Source organism: Pteropus medius, unplaced genomic scaffold (genome assembly GCF_902729225.1).
Source record: "Pteropus medius unplaced genomic scaffold, Ma_sr-lr_union100, whole genome shotgun sequence".
In the NCBI taxonomy this organism is placed as follows: domain Eukaryota; kingdom Metazoa; phylum Chordata; class Mammalia; order Chiroptera; family Pteropodidae; genus Pteropus; species Pteropus medius.
The window spans coordinates 2,157,921-2,181,714 of record NW_024349797.1 but is presented as its reverse complement, the minus strand read 5'-3'; the positions used below and the strand labels follow the sequence as shown (position 1 = coordinate 2,181,714).

The following is a 23,794-nucleotide window of genomic DNA, read 5'->3' as shown; positions in this document are numbered from 1 at the left end:
GAAGTACTACCAACTTCCTTGCCATGCGAGTGATCATGTTGAAAGATCTCCAAACCTCGGGCTAACTACCCTGGCCACTGGGAACAGAGGTAATTCATTCCTACTAAGCCCTGACCAATTTGCAGACTCTTGGACTGCCAGCCTCCAGAACTGTGAGAAATGCCTGTTGTTTAAGCCACCCAGCCTATGGTATTTTATTATGGCAGCCCTAGCTGACTAGGACATAGTGCTTCTTGAATATGTGGCTTGATGTCTGTCAGTTTGGGGAAAGTCTCAGCCATTATCTCTTCAAATATACTTACACAATGCTTTGTGGCCATGATGTCAAAGAAAGTTAGGAATGATGCCTCTAAGAATGCCGCACCATGATTTTCCAAAGTTTATTTTTAGAGCCAGGAAGCAAGAAGGAAAATAAGTCATAGTCACTCACCCTTGGAACAGACTTTAGACTTAACTATTCTAGAAACAGATGTTCCCCTTCATTACCTCAATTCCTCCTCCCAAAGGATTCTTCTCTGAAATCCATGAGAAAGAATAAAAGGTTAGTCTGGCTTTCCTTACATCAACATTTTCTGTATACTTTTGGCCATTGAAAATTCTACCATGCTTTCAGTAGTTAAACCAGTAGCAAATACTGGATGGCCATTCTCTCTCAGTGATGGAAAAAGTAACCCAGTATTTGTTCTGCTTTAAATTTCATCTATGGCTCAAAGTGTTAAGTAAAAGAAATCTAGAGGAAAAGGTAAATTTTAACAATGAGGATGCTCTTATTTTTTTGAGTGGTATAACTCCAATTAAATCTTGTATAACAGGCATGTGTTATATTAGTAAAACTAGTGATAACAACTTATTCAAAAGAGTTACCTTAAAATACATCAATAATACAATGACATGAATTTGATATTATTCAGGGGAAAATTAATTCACATAAGATTATTAAACACTAGAATCTGACCTTGTACCTCTCATGTCAACAACAGATCAATGCATTACAATTTGAGGGAAGCTGCCTTCTGGGCACCTCCAAGATGTGTACAGAAGAAGTTTAGAATTTGCTTCCAAGCATCAACCTGGGCCTTAAAATGAGCCCTGGGGTCCCCACTCCAGATCACAGGCTTTTTCAGGAGTGTGTTCATAGAAGCTGGACAACAGGGGAAGTAAGGAGGCTCAATGTAATGCCCAGTCCCAGGGTAAGAGATGATCTGGGGTTTTTCCTTTCCATGGGCCTGGAACCGTTCAGAGGCTATTTCGGCATATGACTCACTCCTCCAGTTATGGTCATCCTGACCAACGATGAAGAGGATAGGCCCCTGGGCCTTCTCCATTGGAATCGTGCTGGGATTCTCACACCCTCCTACACTATCATTCATTAGATCTACAATGCCCAGAAGGCCTGAGAAAGATACCTTGATTCTCCTTGGGTCATAACCCAGTGGTAGGACATAATTCTCCTTGTAGGATATGGCTTTGTTTCCACTGAACCCAGATCCATTGATAGAAACTGTGGCTGAGACATTCTTCAAAAATGAGGCCATGGAAAGACAAATATCAGCCCCTACAGAAATGCCCAGAAGCCCAATACCTGGTACCTTTACTTGGAAGAAAAGAAGAAGAGTCAAGAGTCAAGAACCTACCCAATGGAAAAATGTCTTTCTAAATGCAACTACAGATGCCACTAGCTTTAATTTGTGAATTGGCTACAAGAGAATCAACTTCAGCTGACAAGAGTTTCTTCCCACATAGTAAAAAAGATCTGGTTGTCCAGATGGCAAACAAATCTTAAACTCACTGGCAAATTTTGGAATTGGTTACACATGTTCCAAAGAATCATCCACTAGAGAATGCTAAGTCATGGATTCTGTCAGATTCAAGACTTCATTCAGGTGGGCGTGATCAAAGTCTCAATGTGCCTAGGTATCTAACTGTATGGAACTGAGTTCTGTTCTGAGAAGTGAGTCATTCATCAGATCACATGTAAATCAGCAAATGATTAACTTTATAGAAACAAAGTAAGACTTCAAAGTTCAACTAAGTAGTTCTTAGCTTCTAAAAATGGGTGGGCAAGTTCTGGTCAAAATCTGAGAAAATACTCTGATATCAGAAAAAGATTAAAAACAAGCATGCAAAGCTAACAAAATAAAAGCTCCATAACAAAAGTCCTTTAAATAAAATCTCACATGTATTTTATGATTATTATGCATTATTAATCCATCTGAGAAAGTGGAAAATATATAGGCACATAAAATCAAGAAAGTCTCCAAAAGTAATTTCTGTGTAAGAAAAAATGGAGCAGCATCAGTGCACATGGCACAGATGAGTGCAAAGTGACATTCTCTCAGGAGATACATCTAGAGCAGTGGTCCCCAACGTTTTTGGCACCAGGGACCAGTGGTCCTATGAGAATCTAATGCCTGATGATCTGAGGTGGAGCTGAGGCAGTGATACTAGCTAGGAAGCCACTGCAAATACAGATGAAGCTTCTCTCACTCGCCACAGTTCACCTCCTGCTGTATGGCTTGGTTCGTAACAGGCCATGGACTGGTACCGGTCCATGGCCTGGGGGTTGGGGACTGTTGATCTAGAGAGAATGATACAATAAAGGACATTAGGAGAACCTGGGAGTATTGAAGCATGTAGCACAGGGCTTCTTCAAAGTAGGAGATGTTTATGCTGTTGAATTTCTTGGGGAGATCTTTAAAGTTGTAATAAGCTAGAGCCAATATGGCAAAGCCATGGCCAGCCAGGAGGCTGGCTCGATATTCCAGCAGGCCTCCTCCAACACCGTAGATATCAATGATCCCTGGGAAAGGTCTAGGTCCTAGAGAAGATATTATAAAAGGAAGATATATAATTTGAAGAACCTACTTTCCTTTTAGAGATCTTTCAAATTATTTTGGGTTGCTGTGAATGGGGGACGGGTCGGATGGCAAGCAGCTCCGAGTCACTATTGAAAAGAGATACAAGTTCCTTGAGGGGAAGCCAATCTACAATGTACCTTCTCATTGACAAGTTTATCCTCCACCAACCCTTGGCTGTGTGTGTGTATGTGTGTGAATTCATATTTCAGCTGTCTACTTACAAAAGAAAAATACCTAGAGATGACTTTAGGTGAGGAAGACAGTGAAATCTTAATTGTGATCTGTGGTAGAGAGGAACATGAAGTAGAGAAGAGGCCCAGTGTACCGAAGACTCTGGAGAAGGGCGACTTGGCAATAGCTTCCTTGACTGTCATCATTTTGCGTAAGGCCGGTAGGGCTGATACTGTAGAGATCTTTTAGGGCAGTTAGCAGCGAAACTACCAATCCTGTCCCTGGCTTTTTTTTTTTAATCTGCATAACACCCACGTCATTGGGATATGGGGTTAAATGAGATTATGCAAACGAAACGCACAGCACAGAGCCTAATACATAAAAGTACTCTTATTTTGGTTATGCGGCCACTGATTTAGTCAATGTGAGCCTTTCTGACCGTACCACTGAGCCAAATTGCCCTGAAACAGTACTACGGGTGACTCAGCGCACACGCTCGCGCACCCTCAGCAGCCCAGGCTCACCTGGAGGCAGGAAAAGCGTGGCGCGCACCTGGCCCACACGCACAGGCTGCCGCCGAACCCCGGGCCCCAGGAAGTCGCGCTCGGGCACTGCCCGGCCCAGGAGAAGCTCGGGCTCGTGGCCGTCGAGCACCTCCAGCTCTACAGCGAAGGGCGTCTGCACGTCTCGCTTCAATAACCGCCAAAAAGGCTTCTCAGGCTCCTGGGCCCAGAAGAGGCCCATGCGCTCGAGCCCCGCGAAACTGCCGCCCAGCGCGGGCGCGCGCGTCAGGTCCAGCTCGCCGCCGGCGTCGGCGCAGTAGCGCGCGTGGGCCCGGAAGAGCGCGCCCCTCTCGTCGCGCAGGGACGCGCGCAGCGTGACCCGCTGCCCCGGGGCCAGGGCGCGCACGACGATGCGCACGGGCTCGTTCCAGCGGCCGCGGCTGGGCTTCACAGTCACCGTCGCCGCCATCCCGGCCGCGCTCTACTGCACTTCCAACCCCCGAGCAGCAAGTCGAGGCCGGGGCTGGAATCCGTCCCAGCCAGTGGGGAGCGCGCCAGGGCTCTGACACAATCAGGCGTTCTCAGTCGGTGACTGAGCCGCTTCTGAAGGCAACTGGGCTCGTCAGACTCGTAGACCAGCGTCCGGGACTCGTCTGAGATCAAAGCACCAGGTGGCTGCCCTGGCCCTAGGCCGGGAGCGTAGGCACGGCCTGAGTTCCGGATGTGGCACCCAATCCGCGACTCTGGAGGAGCCTGCTTGGCCTCAGACCATTTTCACTTGTTGGAGTGAGAGTCGTTGGGCAATCGATTCGTGGTGCAATCAAAGCGGAATGAATTTCGGCAGAATTCCAAGAATTCCAGCCCTTCCATGGGTAATTAAAAATAATAATAATAACTTTTAGTGACTTATAACGTGTATACAGAAAAGTGCACAAATCCTAAATGTACAGTTCAACGAATTTTCACACTGCGAACATATCCGCATAACCAGGCTTTAGGATCTAGAAACATTACCAGCTCTCCAGAAGCCACCCTCATTCTTGCTCCAGGCACTTTCCCCTTCCCCAAAGCTATTCTATCCTGTTTCTGACAAAAAAAGGGTTAGGTTTTTTTCTGATTGCATTTTTATGAGAATGAATCCTTTAGTATGTTTTCTTTAGTATCTGCTTTCGCTCAGCATTATGTTTGTGAAATTCATTATTATTGTTGGGTTTAGTTGTAGATCGTTCATTGTAACTGCTAAGTAGTACTGCATATTGTGATCATAAAATTATTTGACAGTTTTACTGCCTTTTGGCGTTTGGTAGTTCCCAGTTTGGCACTATAGTGCTCTGAACATTCAAGAAACGATCTTTTGATGGACATGTATTTCCATTTCAGTGGGGTATATACATGGGAGCAGAACTGCTGTGTCACAGGAAATGAGACTGTTCAGCCTTAGTAGATACTAAAAGTCAACCTAGACCCTAGAAGCAATATAGGTATAATGTTCAGGGATGCCCAACATTTTATATATATTCTAATAATAGCTACTCTTTATCAGTGCCCCATCTGTTTTATATACAAATTTAACTATTCGCAAAACACTGGGAGTATTTTTCAAATATTGCAGGGGAGGAACCTGGAGCTTGGAGAATATTAAACCACTGAGGATTACCCTCTAGTAAGTATCAGAGCCTTGATTAACTCCAGATGTGGAACTCAAACGTGAGCAGTGATGTGGTGGTGCAATAAAATCAAACTTCTAGGTCTGGCTTCAGCACTGACTAGTTCTGTAGTCTTAAGTAAATTTATTCTCTCTCTGGGTCTCAGAATTCTTGTGTGTAACATGAAAGAAGTCTTCCATATGGAGGTCACATGTGACAGTGTATTTGAAAGTCTTAGAAGAATATCGTGAAACAAAATGTAATTATTGATTTCATAATAGCCTGAGATTGAGGCCATGTGTGTTTTGTGTCTCATGGTCTCCAGATAATTGCCATTGTTTTGCGTGTTGCTTTTTAAACTGCTCTGTAAAAGAAAAACCATAGTTCTTTTTTGAAGAAAAAAATACATATTTTTCGAAACAGATATAATACTGAAAAGTTTAAAATGTGAAATACGAGTCTCTTCTCCCTCCAGTTTCCCTTTCCGCAAAGATGGTACATCCATCTAGATTTGTCTGTATGTTATAGTATGTATGTGGGAGTGTGAACATACTATATTTACTATTCTGCAACTTGCAGACCTATGTTTTAATTTTTCTGTATATACTCAAGGGTAGAATTGATGAGTCATAAGTTAACTCTATGTTTAGCCTTTTGAGGAGCTGCCATACTGTTTTCCAAAGTGCTGCACCATTTTACAATCCCACAAGCACTGTATGAGGGTTCTAATTTCTCCACATTCTTGTCAACTCTTGTTATCTGTCTTTGATTACAGATATCCTGAGTAGTAGTTGTCTTATTGTAGTTTTGATTTGCATTGCCTTGATGGCTAATGATGTTGAGCACCTTTTCAAGTACTTATTCGCTATTTTACATCTTCTTCAGGTCGTTGGCCTATTTTTTGAGTTGGGCTGTCTTTTTGTTATTGAGTTGAAAGAAGTCTTTACATATTCTAGAGACAAGTCCTTTATCAGATTGGTGATTTACAAATATTTTCTCCCATTCTGAGTTGTCTTTTCACTTTTTTAATGATATCCTTTGAGGCATAAAAGTTATTCATTTCGATGAAGGTCAGTTCATCTGTTTTTACTTTTTTTGCTTGTGCTTTGATGTCAAACCATGCCTAAACCAAGATTAGAAAGATTTACTCCTGGATGTTCTTCTAAGAGTTCTGTAGTTTTTGCTCTTACGTTTAGGTTTTTGACCCATTTTGAGTCAATTTTTGTGGTTTGAGGTAGGGATCCAAATTTTGTTGAAAAGACCATTTTTTCTCCCACTGAATTTTCTTGGCACCCTTGTCGAAAATCAGTTGACTCTAAATGTGAGGGTTTATTTCTGTATTCAATTCTATTCCATGAACCTTTATGTCTATTCTTACTCATTCTACCACATTGTCTTGATCACTGCTGCTTTATAGTAGTTTTGAAATTGGGAATTGTGAGTCTTCCAACTTTACTCTTTTTCAAAATTCTGTGTCCCTTGAATTTCCATAGGAATTTTAGGATCAGCTTATCAATTTATGCAAAGAAGCCAGCTGGAATTTTGATGGAGATTGCATTGAATTTGTAGACCAATTTGCAGAGTATGTTAGTTTGCTAGGGCTGCCATGACAAATCCCACAGATTGGGCTGCTTAAATAATAGGAGACTAGAAATTCAAGATTAAGGTGTCAGCAAGGTTGTTTTCTTCTGGGGGCCATGAGGAAAAAATCTGTACCAGGCTTCTTTGTTCGGCTTGTGGATGACCATCTTCTATATCTTCATATGGTCCTCTCTCATGAATATTTGTGTCTTAATCTCCTCTTCTTATAAGGACACCAGTCATATTAGATTTTCTAAACTAGAAAAAGAAAATATGGGATTAATAGGAATTATGACTGTTAATGGGACTAATTAAGGAATTTGGAGGTTGACTTTTAGAAGATTTGTGTGTTTAGATTTGAACACAGAATTCAACATTAGAAAATACATGCTAGGAAACAAGAAGAAATTAAGCACATAGTATTTCACAGCAAGATGAAAATTCTCCCTCAGTTTATCTTCATTTCTCAAAATCAAGTGGGGATGAGAAATTAGTCAGGTGAAGGGGTGCAGGGGATGCTACCCCAAAATATGTCATTTTGGCATATTGACTATTTGAGCTAAAGGCAGTTGAAAAACAGCAAGTGTAAGAAGGGCACTTGCTCCAATTTTTCCCCTAAAATTATAAGATGAAACTTTTCTGTGAGAGCTGCTCTCCTTATACCAAGAGGAAAGAAACAATCTTATCACCAGAAACAGGAGTTAAGGCTAAGAGAATTCCATAACAACTTGTTAAAATAATTTCTCTTCCTTTAGTCTCCCTATATATTTCGCTTTTCCATAGTTGCCACTCTGTTCAATCCAGTATATGAGTACTTAGGTTTTGTTACGTCTTTGGGTCTTCATTTTCTTGTGGAGACTTTTTGCACATGTAAAAATAAAATTGCTATGATTTTTTCTTGGTAATCTCTCTTAACATCAATTTAATTCTGAGGCCCAACTGGAAAGCCTGAGAGTAGAAGTAAAATTTTGCCTCCCCTACACAGGTGAGATAAGGTAAACCCACATGTGTTCCTAACAGAAATTTTGTTGATATTGAAATAGGAACAAGCTTTGAAATAGAGCACAAACAAATGGATGTTGTCAAAATGGTGAGGGAGGCAAGAAGTTCATGTCATATTCCTAGATCCTATTTCTGATGACTCTCTCAACAAGTATGGAAGATACACTATTCTTGTCAGTTAGCTCAGTCAGCATTCTGTCTCGACACTCTGGAGAGCTGATGCAGAAAGATGCCCAAGTGTGACAGGCAGCTGATAAGGAAGCTAAATAAATCATCTATTTTTCAGGCAGTGGTAATATCACCACAAAACTACGACAAAAAATAGAAGCAAAACATTGGACATTGATGGACTTCAATATGGAAGTAAAAAATGAAATGTTTTCTATGAAAAACCAAGAAATTACATTGGTTTGACAGTTTATGCATCCCTAAAACTCCAATGAGTTGGTTATATCAAGTGGTATAAATATTAAATCATTTATTTTATATCAAGTGGTATAAATATTAAATCATTTATTTATATCAAGTGGTATAAATATTAAATCATTTGTTTTCACATTAATCACTGTTAAAATCACTTATGTAATTATCTAAATGTTTTACTAGCTTTCAAAGCAACTAAATCATAAAGCCCCATATGTGTAAACATAAACATAACTTAAAATTTATTTACACTAGGAGAATTCTTATTCATCCAAGGGTAAGATATCAAGGACTTAAAAATGTATTTGCTATGAAAATTTTTCAGTTTTACATCTAAGTTTTACATCTAGTAATTTACAGCTTAAGATGTTCACTTCTATTCTTAAGGGAGAAACTCAAATCATAATATTTTTGATATTATAGGCTTTTCTAAGGCAGGTAATCATTTATTAATGAAATTAAATGAATTATTAAATTCAACAATAAATAATTAAGCCAATTACTGAGTACCAATTGTGTCCAAGCCACTGTCAACCATTGTTACTCACTTTTCCTTTTGGAGCTAAAGCCTTGTATGTTGTGAGAGACTAAAAGTTATGCTTTTCCCATCTGCTGTGTTTTCTGCAGAATCACTCTCTTCCTACTCAGCTGGAAAGGCATGTAGTTTATAAAAATCTTGAGAATTCATTGGTCAGTTCATTTTAACAGTGAGGAGGGGGAAAATCTAATTATTAAAAAGAAAAATAACTACATACACACTAATTGCGGCAGCTATTCTCAGGACAAATTAGCATCAGAGATGCCACACAATTGAATAAAAGACTACAGTTTTGGTGGGATTGTCCCCTTTTCCCCACCCAAGTGTTTGTGGAAGAAAATCTGGAGCTGCTTCTAAGCATCCACCTGGGCCATGGCATGAGCCCTGGGCTCCCCTCCCCAGATGACAGGACTGCCCGCCAAGGTGTGCAGGGATGCCCAACACATGGGGAAGGAAGGAGGCTCAAATTAGTATCTCGCCCCTGGGTAACAGATGATCTGGGGCTTCTCCTATTCCAGTTGCGGTCATCCTGACCTGCAAGGAACAGGAAGGCACTCTCAGCCCTTTCCACTGGAATGAGGCTCTTCTGGTCAGGTCCTTCTAAACGGGTGTTCAGGACACCCAAAATATCTATAAAGCCATCATTGATCACCTTGATTCGAGTTTTGTTGCAAACTACAGGAGGCAGGGTTTTGCCCTTATAGTGTAAGGCTCCTCCAACATTGACCATGGAGCCGTTGATTATGACTGCAGCAGTGATTCCCTTCAGGAACGAGGCCATGGAGAGGTAGAGTTCACCCCCCTTTGGAAATCCCAAGCAGCCAGACTTCTGGACCCTTTACCTGAGATAAGGACAGAGGAAAAAGGAGAATGAGTTCATGAACCAGTGTGGTGAGTAGTGCCTGGAATTGGAAGTCACTTGGAGCTGAGCCTTAATCTGGGCTTTACCGTTTGTCAAGGTTTGTGACCTTGAGATATCTACTTATTCTTCCTTTCTATCTTCCTTTCCACAATTTCTCCATCACCATTGTTGGTGACTTCAATAGCCATGTAGATGACCTACTAAATACTTTGGCCTTTCAGTTCCTTGACCTCCATACCTCCAATGATCTTTTTTATCCCACCTCAGCCACCTACTCCCATTGTCATAACCTCAACGAAGTCATCATCAGTAACTACCTCATCTTCGAAATCTCAGCTTCAAGCATTCTATTCTCTGGTTACCATCTTAAATACTTCCAGCTTAGCCATTTTAGTACCACCCACTTTCATCTCTTTGAGACTTTGCCACTTTTTTCACTATCAATACCTCTCTCATTTTCTCACTTCACACCTCATCCAGCTTAAATTTCAAGCTTCATTGTTATTATCATTCTCTTGTAAGCACTCTTAGCTCTTTTAATAGCTCTCTTCCTTTGGTCATAGGAAGAGAGGTATTAAAATGCCCAGAAAAATGCTAACCTTGGTTAAATCCACCTATTCACTAGAAAAAAATGCTAACCTTGGTTAAATCCACCTATTCACTTTTAGTCCTGTATTTGTGCAAAGGATCATTGCTGGAGAAAAAAATACACGTTTGTGCTGACAGATCTGACATTCATTTCATGACCACAAATTTCAAATAAGCACCCATACTGCCTATCACTCTTGTCACACTTCACTGATATTTGCTTTCCACTTCCCCCAAAGATGATTTCATACCTTCTACCTCCTCAAGCCTCTTGAGCCCCTATTCCTCTTTACTTTCAGCTCTTCGTCTTTCATGGATAAAACAATCTATCCAGTAGGAACTCTTCCTCACTTCCCCCTGCCAAATCTACTTAGTTCCACATGAACTCGAACTCTCTGCCTTCCCTCCTAATTCCCAAAGAAGTATCTCTGTTCTTAACAAAGGCCATCCCTCTGCTTGGCTTGGATCCCATCCACTCTCATTCTCATAGACTTTGCTCCTATAACCACTTCTTTCTCCTCCTTCATAATTTTCTTCTTTACTGGCTCATTCCCATCAGTGTACTTCATGCTCTAGAACCTCTTACATTTTAAGCATAATCCCTTGACCCACTCTGCCCTAGTTTTCTCTCTTTCACAGCAAAATTTATGGGAAAAGTTGTCCTCTTACTTGTCTTCCATTCTCTATTCAGTCTCCATAGTAATTTGGGTTTGCACTATTCCACAAGGACTGCTCTTGTCAGTTGCCAAAAAAAAAAAATCCTAATTTTCTTGTGTGGCTTCTACAAAAGCATCCTTGACTGGTTTCAAACATTTGCTCCTCATAAAAGTACTAGGAATTAAATATCATCATCCCAATTTTTTAAAGGAAGAAAGAGGCCCCAAGGTCATGGAGTGGGTATTTGGTGAAATCAAAACTCAAATTTAACTTTAGCTACATCTTATTCTGGTTCCACCACACCTTTTCATTTTTTCTGAGAGTTCTAGTGCTTCCATCCACTATGAGCTCTGATTGAATTCTAAAATAAGCAAGGTTTATCTTCCGATTCTCTAATATCCTGAGCCTACAACCCTCAAAACATTTCCTAGTACCCAGGTTCTTTGGCTGCCAAGTTCTTCCTTTAATACTGTACTCTCAGAGGAGGCATAAGAGAGGGTTGTTAAACACAAATATTTAAACATTAAATATCCTTTCCTCTACTTCAAATCCAGAATTCTCAAATGTGTTTGGGCACATTATAAAACACTAGAACTTAAAATTCCATAATGCAACTAAGAACATATTTAGTAGCAGGAAATATAGTAATATATAATTGCATATAAACTGTCTATGGGAAGTGACTTAAAAAGGTAGTGTATTGTGAGTAGGGAATGGCTATCATGAATTTGTCAAGTTCTGTGAAAATCAAAGAGCATTTATGAAGAAGAGACCTGATATGTAGGCCACAAAACTTAGAGTGACCCCAAAGAGAGACCCCGACCCTGAGCTCCAGTGACCAGGTTCTTGTCTTATGCCTTGAGAAAGAATTCAAGGGCAAGACAAAGAGCAAGCAGAAAAGTGCAGGTTTTATTAAAAGTGCAGGTTTTATTATTTATTTACACTTAAAAGTGCAGGCACCTCAGAGAGAGAGAAGGGCAGAGTCTGCCCTCAACTCTGAATTACAGGTTTTTGTTTTCTTGGTGGTAGGGAGTCTCCCAAGGCTATCCAGCTTGCCTCCCAGTCCTGGCTTGTTTGCCATGCCACCTGGAAGGGAGGAGGTTGCTCAAGGCTATCTATCTTGTCGCCAAGCCTTGGCTTGTTTCTCGTCCCGGAGTCTCAAGCTTGAAACAGAGAGAGGGCTGAGTAAAAGTCAAGGAAGAAATTCCAGAGTTGTAGGGAGAGGGCTGAGTAAGGAACTGAGGAAAAGTTTCAGAGCTGTAACCTGGAGGGGAGAGGGAACTTCCTTAGACTATCCTGCCTCGACTGTGCTGAAAAACCTCTTTTTCTAGGAAAGAATTTCCTAGTTCTACCTCTCCAGTTCTTTGGCCTGTGCAGTGGGTGAGCTGGACTGTGGCTGGTGCTGAAGAAACCTGGCACACAGCAATCTCCATTCCTCGCTCTGACTAGTTAAGAGGAGTACAAGACTGGAATTGAGTTTTATCACTTTGTTGAGTAAGTAACGACCCTTAATAATCATAGGCCTTTTGTTTAAAAATGTGTTAAGAAAAAAGTCCATCTCTGAGGAGTTGCAGGTGTTCTTGCAGTGTTCTGGAATATTTATGATTTTGCCCAGTTCTGGAGGGGCCACCAAAATGGCATAGATGATAGAGGCTCTGTTCATCCCTTGGCGACTAAATCAAAATTGTGATGGAAACAAGGAGCAGCAGCAAGGAAAAATCGCCTGGGATATAGATGAATAAGCCATACAAGTAGGGAGAAGTCCAAGAAAGCACCCTGCAACGGCAGAAAGGACAGGGAGAGGACGCGGGACTGCCTGGTCTCGAGCGGCTGAGTGAGATGGAAGCAGCAGCAGTGGCAGCAATAAACGCCTCTGTGAGTAGATTTTCGTGGTGATGGACTTGCTCACTCTGAGCACCAGTGCCGATTCAGCTGCGCACGCAGCGGGCACCAGGAACTTACAGGGAGACATTGTCAGAGTGACAGCTGAGGCGAGATACGCTCTATATAGAAGTGCCGGCGGTATCCATTATTCCCCACTGAGCCCTCCCCACTGCCAGTGTGCGGACACAGCACCGCCATTGCTGTGAGATCATCAGACTGGATAACAGAGGTTGCTCCGCCCCAAGGATTCCATGAAACCCCGCCTTCTCCAACTTGCAGTCCCAATCCAAGCCACATCCAGGTTGATCCTCTGCGAGTCAGATGCTCCTTGCTGAGCAACACCTAGTCTCACACTGGAGGCAGCTGGCCTCGGTTTCTGATGTAGCCTTTTGAGGCAACTATAAGCAAAGCATCTGTAGATTGCTTGCTGAATCTTAACAGGTGGCCTTGGAGGGGCATAGGCTTGGGCTAAATTTGGCCTGTAGCTGAACCCCTCGCAGGACTGTGCCACTGGACACCTACTTCACAAATCCACACTAAGAAGACCGGGAGACTTAGGAGCTTTGCTTAGTACACAGAAACAGACATGGAAAGGTAGTCAGAATGGGAGGACAAAGAAGCAGAAAGCATATGAGAGAACAGAACGGAGATCCAGATATGATGGAGTCAAGTAATCTAACAGATGCAGAGTTCAAAACTGGTTATAAAGATGCTCAATGAACTTTTGGTTAAATTCAGTGAGAACTTCAACAAAGAGATAAAAAACATAAAAATGGAAGTGGAAATTATAAAAGAGAACCAATCTGCAATGAAGAACACATTATCTGAGATGAGAAGTATATTAAATGGAATAAACAGATTGAATAAAGAAAACGATCAAATGCCATATCTAGAGGACGGGAAAGCCAAGGGCACTCAATTAGAATGGCAAGAAAAAAGATGCCAAGACTATACAAATAATTTAAGGAGCATATGGGACACTATTAAGGGTCCAAATAGTCATCTGATCGGCGTAAGTGAAGAAAATCAAGATGTCGAACAGCTGCTTGAAGAAATAATGATGGAAAACTTCTCTAACCTGGTGAATAAAATGGACATAAAACTCCAGGAAGCTCAGAGAATTCCAAAAATCAGAGATCTAAAGAGGCCCACACCAACACACATCATAATTAAAACGCCAAAGCTTAAATATAAAGAATAATAAAAGCAGCAAGAGAAAAAGAAATAAATACTTATCAGGGAACACCCATAAGACTGGCAGCTGATTTCTCAAAAGAAACAATGCAGGACAGAAGAGCTTGCCAAAAAAATATTCAACAGGATGAAGACCCAGGATCTACAACCAAGAATAATTTATCCAGCAAAGCTATCATTTAGAGTTGAAAGACAGATAAGAGCTTTCCAGACAAAAATAAGCTGAAGGAATTTATCACCACCAAGCCCATATTACAGGAAATGTTGGAGGGACTTCTTTAAGAAGAAAAGACGTGTATCAAAAACAGGAATAAAGAATGGTAACAACTACATTTCTATCAATAAGTACCTGAAATGGAAAAGAATTAAGTGCTCCAACTAAAAGATAGAGTGGATGAATGGAAAGGAAAACAAGACCCTTACGTGTTGCCTATAAGAGGCTCACTTCAGATTAAAAGACACACTAAAAGTAAGGGGATGGAAAAACATATTGCTTCGATGGACCTAGAAGGTATTTAAATCATACAGAGAAAGATAAACACTATATGATTTCACTTACATGGGGAATCTAAAGAATAAAAAGAACAAACTAATCAAAAACAGACTCACAAATGTAGTGGACAATTTGGTGCTGGACAGAGAGAAGGGGGGTTTGAGGGGCTGGGAGAAGTAGGATTGAAGTACATATTAGCAGCTGATGGATGGACATGAGAATGGGGAGCACAAAGGGAATGCAATTAGAATGAACATGTTGGCTAAATGGAGGGTCGGGGAGGGAGGAAGCAATTGGGGGGATCATTTTACAAACTATATAGATGTCTAACCAATGTACTGTATACTTGAAACTAAAATAAATTAATTTAAAAAATAAATAAATCTTCCTGGGAAAAAAGCAGAATACATTTCCATTAATGCCCAGGTGGAGAAATAGTCCATTAAACACCATGAGCAACCAAGGTGACAAGGCATCTCCGAAGGAAAGAGAAAAACCTCCAGAAAATAAGCTTACCCCGCAAAAAAAGAAAGAAAGAAAGAAAGAAAGTTTATGTTCTGTCTGGTGGGGACATACATAAGTCTCATTTCCTTAATGGCCTCCTTAACATAAATGATTTCATTTTATTTCACATTTGACAAAATAGCCAGATATTTCTCCAGCAAAATGGGTTTATTCAGGAACAACAACACAAAATAAACATAATTCAGGACATCAGTACAAGTTCCAAGAGACAAAGGAGAAGAATGTTCTTTTATGGACCTGGAAAGGGTTGTTGTAAAGGAAGAGTCCATAGGAGGAAACTGAAAGTTGGAAGTATAGTGTGACTTTTCACTGGCTGAGTTACAGCAGTCTCCCATTGGTTGAGCTGTTACCGTGTAAGGAGGAATCATTTCTTCTTCTCCCTGTGGGAGATGCAAGGTATGTTCTCTCCCTGTCGGGGTCAGTAGTGTGTGTGGAGTGACAAGAGATAGAGTGCTCTCTTCTAGCCTCTTGCCTCCATTTTAAATGAGGTTTCTGTTTATTAATGTTTACATTTTCCCCTTTTGATCAAGATCTTTCTCTGAAAGCATCACTAATCAAGAGTCAGGTTTTTCTGAATTCAGTGGCCTTCTGTCCCTTGATGCCAGCAAGACTTTTCCTGGGTGTCATGTCTGACATCAGAGGGAAAGTGCACAGATTGGAAACCTACTGTGGTCACATTTGAGTAACAAGTTGGGGTAGGAGGAGATCTCTCAGGTATTCCCCATCAAAAGTCTGTGAATATGGCAAAGGCAAACTCAGAATATAAAGAATGAAACAAGTGCTTTGGGAAGACAATGCAGGAATAAAATATAAAGTAAACAGTATTGTTATCTCAAAAGATAACATTTGAAACAAAATATCTTATTAATAATATAGCCCGTAAGTTGCAAAATCAGAGACTATGAATTGAGTAAGAATCCAGAGTCAGTTAAATGTCTAGATGAAAGAGAGGCTTCTGTGAATTTTAAAGCTTCTAATTGGTCTCATCAGAATGTCTTGGGAAAGCTGTCTCATTAGATGTCTACTTCGATTTTGGGAAATCTTTACCTTTAGGTCACCAGTCAGGATTAGGTGCTTTCTTCAGATGTGTCATGCGAAACAAGGTGTTGGTTAGTGATGATTGGAGGCTTTCCAGAAAGGTTGAAGAGTCTTTCTGGAGGTGTCTTTTCCAATAGATGAAATCTCCAGGTTGCAAAATGTGTTGCTTAAGGTCTCCACCTCCTTGGAGTGCACTGTGAAAACACTGCTTTAGCAGAACCTGGTTAATTTTGATGGAAGCAATTAGGTCTTTACAACATTGCAGTACATCTCCTTATATCAGCTGTGGATCAAAAGAGGCCATGGGCTAGGTGCATTGGGTGTCCCGTGACTATCTTGAAGGGTGAGAGTTTATGAGTTCCAAAGTGAGTGAATCTGAGATTTAGAAGGACCAAAGGCAAAGCTTTTTGCCAGGATATTTAGAGAGTCTCTACAAATTTTGCCAATTGAGTCTTATATACCTGAGCATTGAGAGTGGTAAGCTCAGTGAAAGTGTTGTAAAACTGTCCAAATAGCACAGATTTGTCAAGGAACCTGACCAATAAAATGGGTTCCCTGATCATGATGGAGTTTAAGAGGGGGTTCCTCAGGTAGGGATAATCTTTTCCAAAAGGACTTTGGCGACAGAAGAGGCAGTAGCCCATCTGCAAGGGTAAGCTTCAGTCCAGTGAGAAAACACACAGACCATGACTAAAATATATTTATATCTATGAGACAGGGAAGCTATATGAAATCCATTTGTCAAAACTTGAATGGTCCACTCAGCAATTTATTACTCCGCCTCCGCCTTAATTGCCCTCCAACTTCCACCCCTGACCTAGGGATGTTGCTCTTTCCCCTTAAGAACTGGATCTCTGAAGGTGGGGCATCTCCTCTCACACGCTCACAGCGTGCACTCGGAGCCTAGCACACCCAGGGTATGGTCCGTGGCTCCACCTGGGGTGCGAACTCAGGACCTTCTGTGTGTAAAGCAGATGTGCTAACCACTACACTATAGAGCCATTCCCATTCGGCAATTTAAAATGTCTGGGAGCAGTGTTAACAGGCTTCCCTGGGTTGTACTTTGGACAAGCAAGACAAGTGAGGTAGGCACTTTTTGCAGCCTTAATAGTTCTTCACCAATATTGATTCATGAATATTATCATTTTGTCAGTGGAACAATGGCTGAATTGCATGTATAGTAGTTAGGATTGGGAATTACAGAGTCTCTGGTAGGAATGGTTGTTATTTGGCCCAAACCAGAGCTTTCTTTTTATCAAACCAACAATTGCTGGATTTCCAATCTTGTTTTACCTTTTCTGAGGTCAATTGTTAGGATTCTCTGGCCAGTTTTTCTAAATTATCATTGGGGAAACATCCCTTGGGACCATGACAGAGGTTTGACTGCTGTTAGTTCCTTTAAGAGCAACATTCCTTGCAGAAGTGTCAACAAGGTGATCTTCCTTAGTTTCAGAGAGTCAAGTTTATAATGCCGTGGGATCCTAATAGCTAAAGTAGCAGGTAAAAGTATAGCATCCAATAATTCTCGAACATACTGGCCATTTAAAATTTTATTTCCGCTGGAAGTAAACAAGTCATACTGCAAAATCATTGCACAACATTCTAGAATCACAACATTTCAGAATCATGAGATTCTCCGAAAGCATATCTACAATCAGTATAAATGTTGGCAATTTGCCCTTGGCTAGGGTGCATGCCCATGAGCACATATAATTTGGCTGGTTGGGCCATAGGATCTCTAGGCAAAGGTGATGCTTCAATTATATCAAAGGGTGTTGATATTGCATATACAGCACAATATTTGTCATCTTCATCTTTTAAATAAGAACCATTAGTGAACCATGAGAAGTTGACCTCCATTTTAAATGAGGTTTCTGTTTATCAGTTTTCATACCATAAAACCTGTGTTTGCCTCTGCTCCCGATAGTGTCACCCTCAAGAGCTTTCCCAGCCAAGCCTTTTTACTTAGTTCCAAATATTCTCATCCTGCTGGCTGGTCATTAATCATGCCACTCCCTGTAGCTCTAATTACTTTTGTACACTTTACAGCATATTTTGTGCACAAGAGTCTCAGAAACTAAAGAAGGTAAATAATAATAGCTAACTCTCAATTTTTACAAGAACCTTAGTAAAAAAAAATAAGGCCTAAAGTGGTCTACTGATTTGCTAATGATCACACAGCTAGAATAAGTATAAACGCTGGGATTTATACCTTTGCAATCTATTTCCAGAGCCTGTGCTCTGAATCATTATGCTTTGTCTCTCACATGATGATGTCCTGTGTTGAAGATTTGGAAAACAGACACTCATGTACTGTTGATGGATGCCTAAACTGGCATGGCCTTTTCAGGGCAACCTGGTTAAAATTATTTAAATGATATATTTTCTGACTCACAATTGCACTTCAGGAATTTCTCCTAAGTAAATATTCATGAATGTGTGTAAATATTTGGCTACAGTGATACTTATATTGTTTTAATAGAGAAAAAGTTAGAAACAAACTAGCAATATAAATTGGTTTAATCAATTTAATTGTGATGCAGTCCTGTAACAGAAGAGCGATAGCCATTAAGTGATATAGAAGAGGGAGTTCTGGTCAAGACGGTGGAATAGGTGAACTCTGTGCCCGCCTCCTCCCATGACCACATCAAAATTACAACTAAATTATAGAACACTCAACTTGGAGAACCATCTGAAGACTAGCTGAACAGAAGTCCTATAACTAACTAAGGTTATAAAGAAATCATGTCGAGACTGGTAGGAGAGTGGAGATGCAAAATGGGCTGGCTCCATGCCCACATGCGGTGACTGAGAATCAGGAGGGATATCTCAACTGCAGAAGTCCTCTCTGAGGAGTGAGGGGTCCCAGGCTGTGAAAATCAGCACCAGTGCTGAGAAGAGGAGCCCCCACAATATCTGGCTGTGAAAATCAGTTGGAATTCTGTCCAGTGAAGCAGAAGGCTGCTGGAAACCCCGACATCCTCTTAAAGGGCCTGCGCAGTCTTACTCACTCTCAGGCACTCACCCTGAGCTCCAGTAGAGGGACAGTGGCTCAGAAAGTGCCAGAGACATACAGGGAGAGACTGAGCTGTATGGCTTCAGAGTAGGGGCTAGAGGGGACAGCCATTGTGCCTGTGTTGAGCCCTCTTTCCACACAACCAGAAGGTGGGTACCATCTTTCCTGTGTTCAGACCTTCCCACACATAGCCAAATGTGAAGCTGCATTAACCTGGTAAACACTACTTGCTCCACCCTGGTGACTCCCAAGACCCTGCCTCACTGAATCTGAGTACCGCTTGCACGCAATAAGCCTATCTGCAGAAAGCAAGCAGAAAGCTGATTAGTTTTTAATGAAATTCCCCAAATTTCCTCTTCAAGATGAAGCAGAGGATCAAATCAATGATGTGGAAGATAAGGTAGCAGAAAATACACAATCAGAACAAAAAGAAAAAAGATTTTTAAAAAATGAGGATAGATTAAGGGGCCTCTGAGACATCAAGTATAACAACATTCACATCATAGGGGTACCATAAGGAAAAGAGAGAGAGCAAGGGACTGAGAACCTATCTGAAGAAATAATGACTGAAAACTTCTCCAATCTGGGGAAGGAAATAGACATACAAGCCCAGGAAGCACAGAGTTCCAAACAAGATAAACCCAAAGAGATCCACATAGATACATTGTAATTAAAATGGCAAAGGTTAAAGACAGAGAATCTTAAAAGTAGCAAGAGAAAGGTAGTTACCTACATGGGAGCTCCCATAAATCTGTCAGGTGATTTTTCAACAGAAACTTTGCAGGCCAGAAGGGATTGGAATGAACTATTCAAAGTGATGAAAAGCAAGGACCTACAACCAAGACTACCTAGCAAGGCTATCATTTATAATCAACAGGGAGAAGAAGAGCTTCCCAGACAATAAAAAGCTAAAGGAGTTCATCACCACCAAACCAGTATTACAAGAAATGTTAAAAGGACTTTTTTAAGAAGAGGGAAAAAAAAGAACATAAGTATGAATAATAAAATGGCAATAACTACGTACCTATTGATAATCACTTTAAAGGTAAATTTAATCAAATTTATAATCAAAAGACACAAGGTAGCTGAATAGATAAGAAAACAAGACCCATACATACACTATATAAGAGACCTACTTTGGATTAAAAGACACACAGAGACTGATAGTAAACAGATGGAAAAAAATATTTCATGCATATGGAAACGAACAAACAAAAAGACAAGGTAGCAATACTTACAAGAGACAAAACAGACTTTAAAACAGAGACTATAATAAGAGACAGAGGATATTTCATAATCATAAAGGGATGAATCCAACAACAGAATATAACACTTATAAACATTTATGCACCCAATGTAGGCATACCTAAATATATAAAGCATATATTGGTAGACATAAAGGGAGATATTAACAGTAATACAGTCATAACAGGGGACTTTAACGCCCCATCGTCATCAATGCATTGATCTTCCAAACAGAAAAATAATAAGAAAACAGCAGCCTTAAATGATACATTAGACTAGATGGATTTAATTAACATTTTTAAAGCATTTCATCTCAAAGCAGCAGAATATACATTCTTTTCAAGTGCACATGGAACCAGCATTATGTAAAATAGCCAAGATACGGAAGCAACCTAAGTGTCTATCAAATGACTGGATAAAGATGTGGTACATATATACAACGGAATATTACTTGGCCAAAAAAAGAATGAAGTTTTAACCGTTTGTGACACCATGGATGGATCTAGAGGGTATTATGCTAAGTGAAATAAGTCAGACAGAGAAAGACAAATACGTTTCACTTATATGTGGAATCTAAAGAACAAAATAAATGAACAAAACAGACACAGACTCATAAACACAGAGAACAAAACTGATGACTGCCAGATGGGGGTGGGTTTGGAGGGCTAGATGAAAAAGGTGAAGGGATTAAGAACTACAAATTGGTAATTACAGAATAGTCATGGGGCTGTAAAGTACAGCATAGGAAAAATAGTCAGTCATATTGTAATAACTATGTATGGTGCCAGGTGGGTACTGGACCTATCGAGGTGATCACTTTGTAAATTATATAAATTTCTAGCCACTATGCTGTACACCTGAAGCTAATATAAAATAATATTGAATGTCAACTGTAATCAAAAAATAAAAAATTTAAATAAAAAAAATTGATATAGAATATAAAGAAATTTTCACGACATTGAAAAAAGGCAGAAAACCATATGTACAACTTTTAAAAGTATATATTAATACATTTTTTAAAATAGTCAAAAACTACCCCAAACTCTTGTTTCTTACTCTTTAGGGTATTATCAGTAGTTTAAATTTTCTTCTTTGTTCAGAATTTCTAACAGAAAGAACATAGCTATTATAAACAGGATTTTTAAAAAATTGTGGTAATATACAAAGATAAAATGTACCATTTTAACCATTTTTAAGTGTATGGTTAAGTACATTTACAGTTATACAATCATCACCACCATCCATCTGCATAACTTTTCCTTACCTAAACTGAAACTCTGTACCCATTAAACAAAAACTCTCCATTCCTCCCTTACCCTCCATCCCCTGTAAATTGCGATTCCACTGTGTCTCTGTGAATTTATTCTAGGTACCTCTTATGAGTGGAATCATACAGTATTTGCTTATGTCACTTAGCATGTCTTCCAGGTTCATCCATATATGCAACATATATAAGAATTTCATTCCTTTTTAAGGCTATATAATATCCTGTTGGGCATGTATACCACATTTTGTTTATCCACTCATCCATCGATGGATACTGATGCAGGACTAGGCAAATTCCAAGTGGCACTGAACTGAGAGATAAGGATTCTTGACTGAGCACAGAAAAGAATTCCAGTGCACACTAGAGTTAGTTAAAAGGAAAGTTTATTAGAGAAGGGGTAATGCTCGAGACAGCATGGTCTCCTTTCAGAGACAGAGTGAGAGCGCTTGAGAGAAACTTAAGAGAGACACAGAGAGAGAGAGACAGAAACAGAAGGACAGAGAAAAAGACACTAAGAGGAACCACAGGTAATAATATGTACTGTGAAAAGGTAAGAATATGTAGCATAAAAGGCTTGCTGGCAATTGCCAGCCTTTGATCCATCGGTTCCCCATGTTTTAGCCATAGGGAATGAATGATTTTATTTTGTGTAGGGCATGACTTAAAGACTCTGTTTTCCCTTCACATTATGGGTAAATGGCTTGTTAATAATCCCAGCAGAAATCTTCCTTTGTTCTGCAGGTTTCCTCTTGGTCTGGCTGTTTGGCTGATCGGCAGATTGCAGTCTCTGAACATAGCTTGATTTAAAGTTTAGTTCTCTGGTCTCCTCCCTACATTAGATACCTCTTGACTATTGTGACTGTGCTGCTATGAACACGGGTATACAAATGTCTGAGCCCCTGCTGTCAATTCTTTTGGGTATATATCCAGAAGTGGAATTGTTAGACAACAATGGTAACTCTGTTAATTCTTTGGGGAAACTTAGCCAGGGTTTTAATATTTAATTTTAAGAAAATCTTTTAGTCTCATCTCAGAGAACAAGCCCTTTCACTCTTTTTGGAGGGTCCCAGGTTCTAAGCACAGCTGGAGCTAAGGCACTAAAGTCTGTGCTCAGATTGGTCAGTAAGAGATGGTGAACACCTGAATAGCATGGCCCCAGGTCAACTAGAAAGACAGAACCCTATGCCCAAAAATCCGCTCTCAGGATAAGTAAATTCTTTTCACAAGGGGAATTCTAAAGACTAGTAATCTGTAAGCCTGAAATTTTACTATTAGAGATACAGGACATGAAGAGTCCTCTTGTAAAGAGTGGAATTTACTGATAATCTAGTCAGGAGCTGGGGAGCAGTGGAGATGGAACTGAACTAACTGTGTGAAGGAAGATTAAGTAGGGGCAGAGATGAAAGGAGAATGGAACAGGCCGCAAAGACAGATTCATTCTACTTTGTCATTTGTTCTCATCAGCCTGGTCAACTGAAGCATGCCAGAGCTTCCTGTATTCATGTGTTCCCTGCTTTGCCTCTTTCTTAGTAGGACTTATGAACCACGGTGGTGGGGAAAATATGAAGTTGCATAGACTTAGAGGTTTATTTTTCAAAGGATGACCAAGAAATCCATTTTGCCATCAATCCATAAATACAGTGCAATTTCCCAAAGCTCAGTTTACAAAGGAAGAAATTTAATAAATTGTTGAAGATACCTTGATTGAACCTCCAGGTTCTGTGAATAGATTCATGGAATTATAAAGAGGTGGTTGCCTAGTAACCAAAATAAACAACTTTGGAACCTAAGAAACTAAGGAAGGTTTAAGATGCAGAACCTTGCTTCTCCCTTTGAAGATTGTGTTGTGGGAGGCCATTTTGGAGGTATTTCAAACACTGCTGTTTTAAAAGTGTCTGAAAGGAGCTCAGCAGCAGCTGAATGATGGAAGGCAGTCTGGAGTAGTTGACAAGATCTTGGATTAGGTGTCAGAAAGGTCAGTATTGTTCAGAAGCTAACTAGTCCTGTGATCACAGTCGCATCTCTTCTCTCTGGGCCTCAGTATTGAAATATGTAAGATAAAAGAGCAGGAACAAATCATCCTTACAGCAGAGTTTCCAGAGTAATTTCAGGAGACAGCACTATATCCGTGAGTGCATGGTGAGGAATGAGAATTAGAAAGTAGAGGAGAAAAAATGAAGGAACTTTCTGACGAGAGAAACAGCGGAGAGAAGGGATTTGAAACGAATCAGGTTAAGAGGCTGTATTCTCTGATCCCACTCTCCCCCCTAACTAAGCTTCCTTCATACATCCCACAAATACCT

General features: G+C 40.3%; 2 protein-coding genes and 1 pseudogene across 2 annotated transcripts in view; 1 reads left to right on the top strand and 2 right to left on the bottom strand.

The window, feature by feature from the left end:
• Positions 1–366: 366 nt before the first annotated feature.
• On the bottom strand, positions 367–5,030 carry ACOT4 (acyl-CoA thioesterase 4). Its single transcript, XM_039883739.1, has 3 exons — positions 3,554–5,030; positions 2,616–2,818; positions 367–1,589 (listed from the first exon to the last, which is right to left on the bottom strand). Exons 1-3 carry the CDS (start codon positions 3,999–4,001, stop codon positions 990–992), a joined length of 1,251 nt encoding a protein of 416 aa, XP_039739673.1. The 5' UTR covers positions 4,002–5,030; the 3' UTR covers positions 367–989.
• Positions 5,031–5,142: 112 nt separating this feature from the next.
• Positions 5,143–23,794, top strand: part of HEATR4 (HEAT repeat containing 4) — a 39,525-nt gene continuing 20,873 nt past the window's right edge. The window contains exon 1 of the mRNA XM_039883738.1: positions 5,143–5,239. The gene's annotated coding sequence lies outside the window, so the exon portion shown is untranslated. The remainder of the gene's footprint in view (positions 5,240–23,794) is intronic.
• LOC120619765 (acyl-coenzyme A thioesterase 1-like) lies at positions 8,061–9,973 on the bottom strand (annotated as a pseudogene).

Bases quoted from the DNA above. Each gene is read 5' to 3' on its own strand.
- ACOT4 (XM_039883739.1), bottom strand. From the start codon at position 4,001: ATGGCGGCGACGGTGACTGTGAAGCCCAGCCGCGGCCGCTGGAACGAG. The intron at 2,819-3,553 runs GTGAGCCTGGGC...TATCTTCTCTAG, and splicing joins CACGCTTTTCCTGCCTCCAG to GACCTAGACCTTTCCCAGGG. The intron at 1,590-2,615 runs GTTCTCCTAATG...TTCCAAGTAAAG, and splicing joins ACATGCTTCAATACTCCCAG to GTACCAGGTATTGGGCTTCT.